The sequence below is a fragment of the Penicillium bovifimosum genome, assembly GCF_028826915.1.
Source record: "Penicillium bovifimosum strain IBT 22155 chromosome Unknown utg000004l_segment0_segment0, whole genome shotgun sequence".
Taxonomy (NCBI): Eukaryota; Fungi; Ascomycota; class Eurotiomycetes; order Eurotiales; family Aspergillaceae; genus Penicillium; species Penicillium bovifimosum.
In genome coordinates, this window is record NW_026622713.1 from 243,959 (window position 1) to 255,962 (window position 12,004).

The window sequence follows — 12,004 nt, forward strand, 5'->3', positions numbered from 1 at the left end:
CCAAAAACATGGTCTAAGACCAAGACCATCCCGATCCTTCGAATAGCGGCTCAGGAGGTTGTTTAATTCGCCAGTGGAGACAGCCGGAAATCTCTCCGATCTCTAGTCTCAAAGGGGCAAGCTGACAGCTGCAGCTTGACCGAAAGACACCGGACAGGGAGGGCCCGATCCTGAGAAGGGAGAGGAGTAGGAGTGGGGAGGGAAGGTGGCGGCCTCAAAAAGCAGTTCCTCTGCAAGGCAATCTGCATGCTGGAACGGCACCGAGTCGGAGATGTTGAGACTAGCAGGGGTTTGCGCTGTAGCGCTCTCGAAGTGGAATAGAGCGAGTCATGCCCTGCAAGATTTTTGGGTGAGACCCAGATGGCGCCGAACTCTTCATCGAGAATGTCAGATCTTCTCTCCTTGCAAGTTAGTACGGATACTTGGTACTTGATACGATTAGTACCATGTTAATGTACGCCCAGACTCCGCTCTGCTGATATTATTCCCGCATGAAAGCCCTATAAGGTGCTCAATTCTTATAACATATGGAATATCTACACCATACGATCAGTGAAATCATAATCACGATACCATGTCTATTGTTCCATACCTCCATCATAAACATGTCAGAGTATACCTCGAATTCGCCACTGTGTATTCCACCAACTGCACGTTCCGACAGCTCAAGCACACACGGGAATACTTTCCTGAACTCCAGCCAAGGGATTTTCGCTCAGGATATTGGTCACTCATTTCCTCTGTGGTTCCGTTCTCGCATTGGATGGAAGAAACACCCACAACAGGGGAAAAATGGAAATGTCAAAACAAAACAAACGGGAAAGCAGCCGGACCGTTCCCAGACCCACCGGTGATAGACCGCCTCGATCGGCGGGGAGTCTCTGTCTTTCCATTTCTCCTCTTCAAGAGCTAGACTCTAGAGTTCCAAGGGCTCATTTCTCTACTTCTCCTGATTCGCCGGAGAGAACTTCAATGTGGGTTGGCCGTTGGAGCTACTCCACTCCATCATGGTCAATGGACCGAGAGGAATGTCTCCCCACTCTGCAGGACAGTTCGGTATGTATCTGCGCAAATCCCGAACTGGAGATTCACCCTGTGGTTCCGTGATCGTCTGGAAAAGAAAAATCTCCGATATACGCAGTAATCTGAATAGAAATGACGGAAACCACCCCCCCCCCCCCCCCCCCCCCCTTTTATAAACAACAATAACAGCACACGGGTTCTACTATTCACCGTCGAAGAAATCAACAATACTTGTACAAAAGTCGCCAGCGACGTCGGCAGCCTTGCCTGCGGGAAAAGAAAGACCTCGGCGTCCACTTGCACACGCGCTAAGCAGGACCAAACGCTCGTGCATAGAATCAAGTAGTCGCCTATACTCCGTATGAAGTGCATAATTCGCCTCTATGATCTTCTCTGATTGCACCGATCGACACGGACATAACAAGCGGAAGCCGAGGACAGCCGAGGTGATTGGATCGCGAGCTTTTTATAAACTCCGCCACGAGAGGAAAATTAGGAAACGGGCTTGTATTAATTAAGATCCGCTGGTGGATGCGCTGGTGGAGCCCACTATTCCTCCGGTTTTTTTCGGGCTCCATTTCTTCCATGACATATCGGCCATAGTGATCGCGGAATATGTCACCTTTTGAGCTGGATGTTGTCGGTATTCTGCCCGTTGGCCTGTGCTGGGGCTTACCAATGCTTATGAGATGCTAATTGGAGTTTGCGGGTCGAGGAGTGGCTGAGGATATTGTGTTTTGATACTCGGAAATTGCTGGCTCGTCTTTGGATCTGGGCTTTGGGATGGTCCCCGGATGGGTGCGCGTGCCACAGTTGGGATATCAACCCCGTCTAATTTGAGCAGATTGCCTTTCTCGTCCCAACGATCCTCTTCCACTAGTCCGATCAGTCGACAGAGATTGGCCTCGCTGGCCGAGAAAACCCGAATGGTCTCTGCCAGTTCTTCGAGCCAAAGCTTACTACGGTACGTACGGATACATATTGCACTGCAAACGAGTGCCAGCATCATTGTGTAACCTAATTAGTGCTCTATTCTCTACATCGGACATATCTACATGTCAATTTGAAACCCTCCATCAAGAAAACACATGTGTTATCTTGAGGGCTCTAACACAAACAGGTATATCCCACCTGTCAAAAGAGCTGCATGCAGCGTACGTTGTAAATCTCATGCACCGGAAGCCCTTCCGATCTCGATTTTCGAGCCGGCTCAGCCGCGTCTCGGTCGAGCTTCACGCAACTTGCTATTGGGTAGAGCGTGTGATTGCCATGGCGTGTACTGTGTACATCGTACTTTCTGTCAACGGCGTGCGGGGTACCAACAAGGATATTGAAAAGTCGAACGCTTCGATCATTCTAGCTGGTTTAGCGCGTGTGCTGTCCGCTTTGTTCTCTGGTGCCCAGGTGTATGTGATACGTTCATTCCGGTCGGCCGTTGGATACATGTGCGAAGGTTCTAGATTAGGCAGGCCAAGATGTCGGGCTTGTGGGCAGGACCTACAACCTTAAGTCTGTTAATCTCGTATATCCAGTTGTTTAAACGTACTTCTGTAATTGCCTGACTCGCGATGCTAGGGATATAGTTTTTATCGGCTAATGCGCGTCTACTGTGAAAGTTTATATTCTAAAGGCGCTAAGCTGTGCCCGCCATCCCAATTTATAAGGACTGAGCTGTACTCCATGTTTCATATCGAGCTACAAGGTATTTATTTGAAATCTTCGAAAACATCCCAGACCAATTACCCGATTGATCATGACTACATGCAAGCAACCTAGCTACAGGGATTAGATCCGTTCAAGAATGAACAGGTGCATAAGGTTGCGCGAGGTATGCACCCAAGACTTTTGACGTATTCATCGGAACCAGTCTGGGCCATTTACATATTTATTTTCCATGAGGGCGAATAGGATGCTCAGATTTACCCAATAGAGTTTCAGTGACACCTGAGTTACCACAAAACGTAAAAAATAGAAGACTCCTGTGGACGCTGATTGGCTACTTCGGATCTGACAGCTGGGAGGTTCCGCTGAATGCCAAAAGTCTTTTTCACCTGCAGTCAGACGGGACAATTCCAAATTCCTTCTTTGTCGCTTCTTTGTCAATTCTGCAGTGAAGATGAATTTGGAATTGAGTCTGGGACTAGACATCTGACTCTCTCTTGTCTTCGGTGCCTTCCAGAATGCCAACCGCAAGTTCGCAACGCCAGCTAAACAAAAGTACCGAGCCCCCCTCTTGAATCTGTCCAATGACACACATGCCATGGGATCCACCCGATCCCTGTCCCTGGATTCACCAGAACGCCTTCGGATATAAGATAAAAAGAGTGCTAACTGAAATTGCATCATTCGCCCTAGTGCTCCCAGGCGATGACAATGCCGGGGCCAAGCCGACCAAACTTTTCGATCATTCTAATTTCCGATTCTCCAGCAGTTCCCCGAAACCAATGACTAGACCGATTCAAATCTATTTTAATCGCACCGAGATTCCAAAGACTGGACAGGTGGACCGGGGAGAAACCTTACGAAATGAGAGAGATCCGGCGACAAGCAACAGCCGAAGGATCGGCAATCTTCAATTAAATGACCCGCGACTATCGACACATGGGCTGGGCCCCCGCAGATCCAAGTCCTGACGGTTCCAAGGGGCAACTGACGTGAGAACGGTTGTGGTTCTGACAGGTTGTTCCAGGGTCTTCACAGTGGAGAGAGGTGGGCCAGTACAAGGAACTTGAACCCACTGTGGCTTAATGATTCCAAGGTTCGCTCTAAACTCCGTAACCGGGCCTCCAATATTTACCACGTTACGATGTACGATGTGGTTCATACGATATGCGATTTAACCAGGAAACATGTACAGAGTACGATGGTACTGTGGACAACATCTACGTTCGCCGGGATCTCGTCCGGATAGAAAGAAAGTCGACAGCTTCATAACAAACCGAGCAGACACGGCCGAGAGTCCCGAGACTCCAGCCTCCAGCCTCTAGCCTGGCTGCCTTATAGAAACACAACCCTCCCTAACCCCAACGCAGCCAGGGCGCCGAGGATATGGATGAGCGGGCAGTCTAGCCGCAAGTGCTGTGCTTACTCCAGTATTTGTCTAGTGCAAATCGAGATTGACACTGCTCCGATGTCATCCCCAGTCAATCGACCAGAGATACATCGCATGCACACATCTTGTGCGCCGACTTCCAAGAACTTCCTCCAATTCCTTCGTCCTATTGAAACCTTACTCAACGCGCTACCAGTGGCCACAAACCTTGGACGTAGAGCGGTAGAATGTCCGCGATCTACCGAGATTAACGAAAACCATGTGCCACCACGCCCATCCCCCCCCCTCCCTCTCACCAATCAGTATCAGACCTGCGTTGATCCATGCGTACTCCGCTGTCGTTCTTTCCTCATCCAACATAGGCTGGTGCCAAATCCCGGCGCTTGGCCACCGGTCCGGTTTGTCGCGCAAAGATACATCATACACTCGTCCAGTCGTACCTTTCGCCTCGCTGACTCTTGAGTCAAACACCGGGAGCACGCTGCTGCGGAGCCACTCGTAGTATAAACTCAATCTTGGGATGGCGGGGGTGTAGAGTGTGGATGAGTATCGTGTCATATTCCTTGGAGTCAAGTTTGCTGGCGAGTTTGTAGCTGCGGTAGCAGGATACCTCGGGCTCGCACTTGCCAAGTCAGAGAAATGAGTAGAGAGACCTCCCTCGATTATGGTGGTCTTTACCCAAGTAGAACATCGAAGTGTGATGTTGCCTCTTTTGCTTTGGCTTCATGCATTCTTCCTACCAAGATTTTTTCCTATATCAAGAATTATTTCATGTACCAATAGATGTCATCTGCTTCAGCACCCAAAGCTAAATCAACTGCACACACTGCCATATCTACCTCCTCTCGATCTCGTAGTTCGTGCGTCTTGTCTCAACCTTGTACGGAACTACGGATGTAAACAAAATCATGTGACCATCTCCATATGACCCATGCTCCAGGCTTGGCAGAAGATCCCCACTTGAGCTTCAGCCCAGCGCCATCCTCGACCCGTCCACGAGGTCCATGCAGCAATCCGCCATCATGCGCCCCTATCTCTCGCTAGCGGAAATCCCAACAGTAAGTCTCCTTTACCGACAAGGCCATCTCCGCCGAGCAAGTTCAACCTTCACGCCCTCCCAAACCCTCAACGACAGCATCTCCGTCATCCAAAATGACATCACCAAGCTCGAAGTCGACTGCATCGTGAACGCAGCAAACAAGTCCCTTCTCGGCGGCGGCGGCGTAGATGGCGCAATCCACGCAGCAGCCGGACCAGGTCTGCTCGAAGAATGCCGCGGTCTGAACGGCTGTGATACGGGCGATGCCAAGATCACTGCCGCTTACGAATTACCATGCAAGCACGTTATCCACACCGTTGGACCAATTTATGACCGCGAGGAAGATCCGGTTGCGCTGCTGCGCTCTTGTTATAGACGGAGTCTGGAAGAGGCGGTTGCGAATAACTTGAGGAGTATTGCGTTTCCGGCTATCAGTACTGGCGTCTATGGGTATCCGAGTCGACTTGCTGCTGATGACGCTGTGAAGGAGGTGAGGGAGTTTCTTACGGGCCCTGGTAGTGGGAAGCTTGAGAGGGTTGTCTTTTGCAATTTTGAGGCGAAGGATGTGAGGGCTTATAGCGTGTCTATACCGTGAGTTTTGACTGTTGCGAGCGTTGGTTTGATTGATTACTCACTGTGCCGTAGGAAGTACTTCCCTCCCACGCCGGAGGACTTGGCCACCGACGAGAGCGATTAAGGCGCTAATGCGAAGTGCATCTTGGCTCCATGCGCGCAGTGAGCAACGCCGCCGGTCATGGCCAGGCAGAAATGAATCATGACATCTACAATGCGAATCCTACGATCAGTCTTTTTGCCTATCAAAGCCTATCAAAAGGCTTTTGGGCCAAATTCAAACCAGAGGTTTTCTGAGAGCCACCGGCTTCTTTATGTTGAGTCCCATTTTGTCTCTGTACGAGTAACATGGATCGTAGATAACAGCGAGACGCACTGGGGAACAGTATGGATGTTAAAAGTGTGAGCATAGGGCCCGGCTGATATGTGCACCGGTCATACAGGAATGCACACAGGATTAGCATGTAACTCAAGATCAAGCTGCTTGTCCAAAGGCAAAATCCAAATAGCGAGATGTGAAATAACTCAACCTCCATATACTTCCCGCGAGGGTTATAGGTCTATCATCATTTCCTCGGGAAACTTGACGGAATGCCCAATGTGGTAACAGCTCCTGTTGAACTATCGCAAGATGGATCTACTGTGCTGCGATTTCTCAGAATGCTATATCTTAGTAGCCTAGGATACTACCCGATATTGCCGCCATATTGACCCGGACATGTCTGCGACATGGGCGAAGAAAGAGATATCAAGCTCATCACAGCATCGTCTGAACAGACAGTAATAGTCTGGCAGCGGCCAGATGCCTAGCTTCATAATCGCAGGGATGTCAAACCTATCTCAACCAACGGGACGACTCGATCTCCGCCGCTGCCTTGAGATTGGATGGAGACCCGCACCGAGCACCAGGTAAGTCACTATGTCACACGAAGCAACTACCCCTTGTAAGACAGTGAGCAGGTTGCAGGAACTCTGACTCAGATGGTTATACGAAGTGTAATGGGCCAAATCGACGGATCGATGGACCGATGGACACTGTAACGGTAACAGCAACGAGCCGAGGAGTGGTGATGGCGATGGTATATGGTACTTGCACGTTGTACTTGGAACCCCAAGTTCGCTTTTCACGGATACCAGCAGGAAACGAGCTAAAAAGAGGTCGAGAAAAAGAGAACAGAACCACAAAGAAGACGAGCTCCAGAAATGACGACTTGAACAGTCGCACGCCTCCTCTAATCCAATTCACAAAAGCAATGTGCTGGCTGTCACCAAGCGCCTCTCACACAGGAGAAGGAACGCACAATGCAGAGGAAACAGCCGCCATAATCGCAGCCACGAAAGGCTTCCTCGCAGCACTGTGCACCAAGTCTCGTGCCGATTTCGAGAAACACTGTGTTCGAGCCGGGGGAATGACGCTCTCACCTCCGTCCCCTATGCCCCTGCGCTTCTGCACGATCGGCTCCTTCGTTGAGCATGTCGCGACGCTCAAAGACGACATCAATGAGCGGATCTGGGACCCCGAGGTGAAGGTGCACGAGGCAGGAAATCTAGCTGCAGTGTGGGCGCCGTTCCGGGCGAAGATTAATGGCGTCGTGGATCATGTTGGCGTGGAGCTTTTTGTTTTGCATAAGCTCGATGGTGAATGGAAGGTGACTGGGTTGGCGGATTCGTGTCGGTTGCCGACTGAGGAGGAAATGCTGTTGGAATGAGTACGGTTTTGGTACGGAAGTTGATACAAGGTAAATGGAAGATATGGGATTCAAATGTTGTGACAGGGAGGGCTGCCTCCGACTGTCATGGAATATTTGCAAATGATTTGAGCTCGCGCTAATATGCTCACCACTTTGGATATCTATTTGTCGATGCCTCTGGATTAGAACTTTCTGCCACGGAGAAGCTCCCATCCGACTGATCCGTCTTTGCCTTCTTTGGTAGTCATTTCTTCAACAGCCTTTACCAGATCGTAGGTAATTTCCTCGGACACAACGCTGTCCTGCTTGTAGCTAGGATGCTTGGCCACGAATTCGCGCATCCAACGAGCCCCAGTCCAGAGAGTCCCGTCGGCTCGCTTCCGAATCAAATCAAGATAGCTAGCCAAGAAACACCTGGTCTCGACGTCCACGTTGACGCTGTTGAGGTAGGATTCCACAAGCGGGACGAGACCCGGGAACGAACCGTCGTCGCATCCGTTCACGATGTCGTTAATAGTCATGAGATCGTACTCTGAGTCCACGGGACCAAGGGGAGGCGAAGGAGGCGGGGTGTTCACAGCCGATGATGTGCCTGATGAGAAGGTGCTGCCGTTTGCCGATTGCTGTGTGCTTCTGGGAACTCTGCGAGGGAAGGGGTCCTTCCTAAACCAGAATTTCCGATCCTGGACAGCGTTGCGAGCGTGTGCTGTCTCCATATTCTCGGTTGTACGCTGGATTGGAATGTAGAAATTGAGGTCGAAGCTCAAAATAGCCCGAGTGATAAGAACGATGAAAATGCTGAATGCTGCGTTCTCGAAATCGGTGATTTGGATCTCCATAGACCGGAACTCTACTCGCCAGCCAATATTATCGTTATCAGGTGGCGGCGGCTTGAAGCGCATGTGCTGCCAATTAGTGGACTGTAAGTTTTCGAAGTGGTCGCTTTTGTTGAGATCCAATTCCTCAAGATCCTCGGAGAAAATAACCAAGGGATCACGGATGAACAGATGCGCAAAGTGCGTCGCAAGCAGCTCATCCATTCCTTCATCCATAAGATGTTTCTTGATATCCTGGTCAACGACCAGATCAGGATCGAAGTATTCTTTACGCAGTCGAGGATCTTGGGAGATATAAGTCGAATTAGAGGCATATCGAGACTTGGGAATTCTCCACCGGTCATTCTTAAGAGGCTGCAAGTTGTCAGATTAGTGAGTCAAAATGTTAGTTCCACCTAACTTACAGCTTCTCCGAGTTCCTCAGGTGTCCTATCATCGACAGCATTGCCAATCTGGTTCCATCGCACATCTGTGTCCACAAGGAACCCCTTATAAATGGGCGTGGCAGCGGTCAGTGCCAGGAGGATGGGTCCCAGGGGACTCAGTTGATCGTAAAGCCTTCTGCCCTCTGTCATATTCTTTGCCTGGAAGGTGATTTGCAGGCAACAGCTGCCCATGCCGAATGCCATGGCGTCCATATAAACATGGTCATCCTTCGCTGCGCCGTTGCGAACATCGTCGTCCTCTGGCCAGTTATGAAGGTCGTAGTTGACCGTGGGGTCCTTGAATGGCCTAGGGGTATTAATGTCGTGGAAGACAGGTACGTTCAATTCGACCTTGCGACCTCTCCGGGATCTGATGTTGGCGGCTAGAGTAGGGAATCGAATATGGGGATTGGCAATCTCATCGGGAACAAACTGCGAGCGTAGAGCAGGTCCAGATGGAGGGTAATATGGCTGGATATAGTCATCCTTCGTTCCCAGCCGAGGGAAGGTTGTTAAAGTGATGGGGACTTCATTCGCAGCCATGTGCGCTTTCGCGACTTCTCGTCTTTGGAAATCATTAGCGCGGTTCAAGTCATGTTTGTGTTGCTCGAGGAACTCACCTCCACTTCATATTAGACTCGACCTTGAGCAGATCTTTGAACCCGATTCCCCACGGTTGTCCAGGAGTAGCCTCCAACATGAATCTTCCGAATTCGGGATGGAAATGAGGCGGCTCTTCTCCGGCACTGCTTGCTGTCAGATATGCAAGTCTTCGCTTCTCATCAAGCCTGACTCACTGGTCCCCAGTTTCACTGCGGTTGCCGCCATTTTTCCACAGCTCCTCGTCTTTGGCCAGTGATTTCAGGATATCCGCCTGGGCTAGAGATAGCCGGGACTTCTTCGCCGCATCGTCGAGTGCTACCACGAGGTATTCAACCTATTTCCGAGGAGAATGGTAAGTTGTCGTGATCGGGAAACAATGGTGGCTAGAACGACATACCTCGTCGCCCCAAAGAAGGGCATCGCGTTCTTTGCCTCGTGCTCTACGCCAATTGGCAAGTAATTGCTAGTCACGTCAGAAACCTGGAGGCTGTGTCTTTGCCAACTTGGACGAATCGAACGCAAGTTGCATACCTCGATACCCCACTGGCGCACCTGATCCGCCTTCTTCTTGGCTTCCGGCCATTCCAGCGCAGTTCCAAGTGCTCTGTTTGGAATTAGAGGAGTGTCCAGTAGTCAATCAAGTCCCATGCCACACGTACAAAAGTCCCATTATGCCAAAATTGTGCCAAAGCCCGCTAAAAGAATGCCCAGGCACAAGTATGGGGTAAACAAGTTGAGGCTCGGAGTTGATTCAAGGGCCGAAGGTCGAATATTAGGGGAAATGAGATTGATCAAAGAGTAAATGTATCCCCGCGCATGACCCCTTTCTAATTGATTCCTCTTACTTCTGCGCAAATTGCATGAGGGGGGTTAGATTTTTCGGTGGCCGGCCGAATTGTTGGCGGGGTGCGGCGATAACGGCGGGAGATTTATTTCGGAAAAGAGAAATTAATTCCGCTTGTATTATTAATCATGATTTGTCACTCGTTCCACCTGAGCAGTGAGCACCTGCTAGCCTAGTAGCCTTCCAAGGTTGTATCTTCAGATCAAGTTTTCTTCGTTTACTCTTAGTACCGAATAAGGCGAGAATGGCGGGCCTTAGTATGGACTTGAGAGGTGGTGGAACGAGACGGCGCGAAGCCAAGGATCATCATGGCTATGTTTATCAGGTCCGAGCGTAGTATGAAGAACACAAAGTTGGAGTCATTCAATGTCAGATGCTTGAGAGCTCAGAGTGTCCTCGAAGCTATGATAGCTATCTGTTTCTCGCTATATTAGAGAGATATGTATACACTAAGTAGGAAACCAGACGGAAGAAACAGCATAATGCATAGGCTATCCTAAGTGGCATGAGCTTGGAAGATGCCTACATCATCCAATATCTTCATGATTATAGATCAGTTAGACCAGGATCACATTATGCTTACAATACTTCAACTGTACTATTACAAGGTGCCCATTCACACCGACGTCTAATGTGTGATTGGTCAAGAGCTTTTGTGTACATATAGGATTTTAGGGCCCAGTACCACTTAGGATCTTCTTGGTACGTCTTTTGACCATGCCTGCTATGACAGCACTAGCTATCACTAGAAATATAGGCAATGCACGTCACAGTCAATGGCGTTTCTAAGGTTACAGCCTGAGCTTATAGCCATCACCGACTACCGGACCTCGGGAGCACATCTACACTATGGCAACATGCTTTGGCTAAACATTGCCCCGAATATCGAGTGGACGAGAGTGGAGAGACGTTCACGGAGTTTTAGATAGCTGTTTGAGCCGCATGTCAAGCGGCTGTCACAAAGCCTAAGCCCTCCGAACAAAGCAGGGTAGCCAGATGCATTAGATGCATTATAACTCCATAGAAAGGCCAGCTTCCCTCATAGCTTGACCACTCCGGTTCGCTAGCAGAGATAGTAGCTTGGGTGCACCTTTGGAAAGCACTTGCGAGTGGAAAATATCCTAGGATAAGCTCCGAGATCTACCCGCAAGCGCTTAAGCTATGCCGAAGTGGGTTGTCCATGGGCACGTTGGTGCGACCAATATGCTGAATGCAAATCTAACCAATGCTAAATGGAGCATCGGATCGCAATGTAATCTCGTGCAGTCGTGCGGCACAAGCGTGCGGTTTGCATGGGAGGTGAAAGATGCGAGTCCCAACGCCGAAGGCAATTCGATAAGCAATTTCGGTGTATCTCCTATGTACATGTCCCGCGGCTTTTACAGCAGCACCGACTGCGTGATTCAATAATCCATAATCTAGTTGCTCCGGGCGCCCTCCTTGGCAGCGCGCAGCTCGTCCATCTTGGCCACGCGCTTCTTGAACTCTTCGTACTGGCATTTCTCGTATGAGTGGCGTTCATCCTAGAAAAAGCAAAGAAGAACAGGTTAGCGAGCTGCCTCTGGAGGGTATTATAACGGGCCAGTTCGAGTATCGAGACCAGGGATTTCGTACCTCGCACTTCCAGGGAAGGTAGTACTCTGCTTGGCGGCACCGGTTCAACGGAATCAGAAGGTGTGCGCACGAGTCTCTGTATTGCATGGGGAGACGCGCCTCCGACATCTCCTGGCGGGTTGCTGGGATCCGGTCAGCTTTCCTGCAAGAGCTTGTGATTGTTGGTCAATGGCATCAACTCTTACCAGAATTCTCTGCGAGACCCACAGCGCTCTTAACGGACTCGAGGACAGTCATTTTATCGAGAATTGCAGTGTGGAAAGGCAAAAAGCGGGGACTTAAGAGGGCAGCGCGGCGTGGTGGG

At 50.1% G+C, this 12,004-nt stretch overlaps 4 protein-coding genes across 4 annotated transcripts; 2 read left to right on the forward strand and 2 right to left on the reverse strand.

The window, feature by feature from the left end:
• Nucleotides 1-5,097: 5,097 nt before the first annotated feature.
• Nucleotides 5,098-5,811, forward strand: N7515_004370 (macro domain-containing protein; the record flags this gene model as incomplete). Its single annotated transcript, XM_056665114.1, has 2 exons — nucleotides 5,098-5,705; nucleotides 5,760-5,811. The coding sequence occupies 2 exons, from the start codon at nucleotides 5,098-5,100 to the stop codon at nucleotides 5,809-5,811; spliced, it is 660 nt and encodes a 219-aa protein (XP_056522064.1).
• A 1,129-nt stretch (nucleotides 5,812-6,940) lies between these two features.
• Nucleotides 6,941-7,396, forward strand: N7515_004371 (uncharacterized protein; the record flags this gene model as incomplete). The annotated part of the gene is made up of 1 exon (XM_056665115.1): nucleotides 6,941-7,396. One exon carries the CDS (start codon nucleotides 6,941-6,943, stop codon nucleotides 7,394-7,396), a length of 456 nt encoding a protein of 151 aa, XP_056522065.1.
• A 164-nt stretch (nucleotides 7,397-7,560) lies between these two features.
• N7515_004372 (glutamate--cysteine ligase) lies at nucleotides 7,561-9,912 on the reverse strand (the record flags this gene model as incomplete). Its single annotated transcript, XM_056665116.1, has 7 exons — nucleotides 7,561-8,568; nucleotides 8,619-9,204; nucleotides 9,260-9,385; nucleotides 9,437-9,576; nucleotides 9,640-9,705; nucleotides 9,774-9,846; nucleotides 9,902-9,912. The coding sequence occupies 7 exons, from the start codon at nucleotides 9,910-9,912 to the stop codon at nucleotides 7,561-7,563; spliced, it is 2,010 nt and encodes a 669-aa protein (XP_056522066.1).
• A 1,592-nt stretch (nucleotides 9,913-11,504) lies between these two features.
• Nucleotides 11,505-11,937, reverse strand: N7515_004373 (NADH dehydrogenase [ubiquinone] 1 beta subcomplex subunit 7; the record flags this gene model as incomplete). The annotated part of the gene is made up of 3 exons (XM_056665117.1): nucleotides 11,505-11,609; nucleotides 11,701-11,822; nucleotides 11,886-11,937. The coding sequence occupies 3 exons, from the start codon at nucleotides 11,935-11,937 to the stop codon at nucleotides 11,505-11,507; spliced, it is 279 nt and encodes a 92-aa protein (XP_056522067.1).
• Between the last annotated feature and the right edge of the window lie 67 nt (nucleotides 11,938-12,004).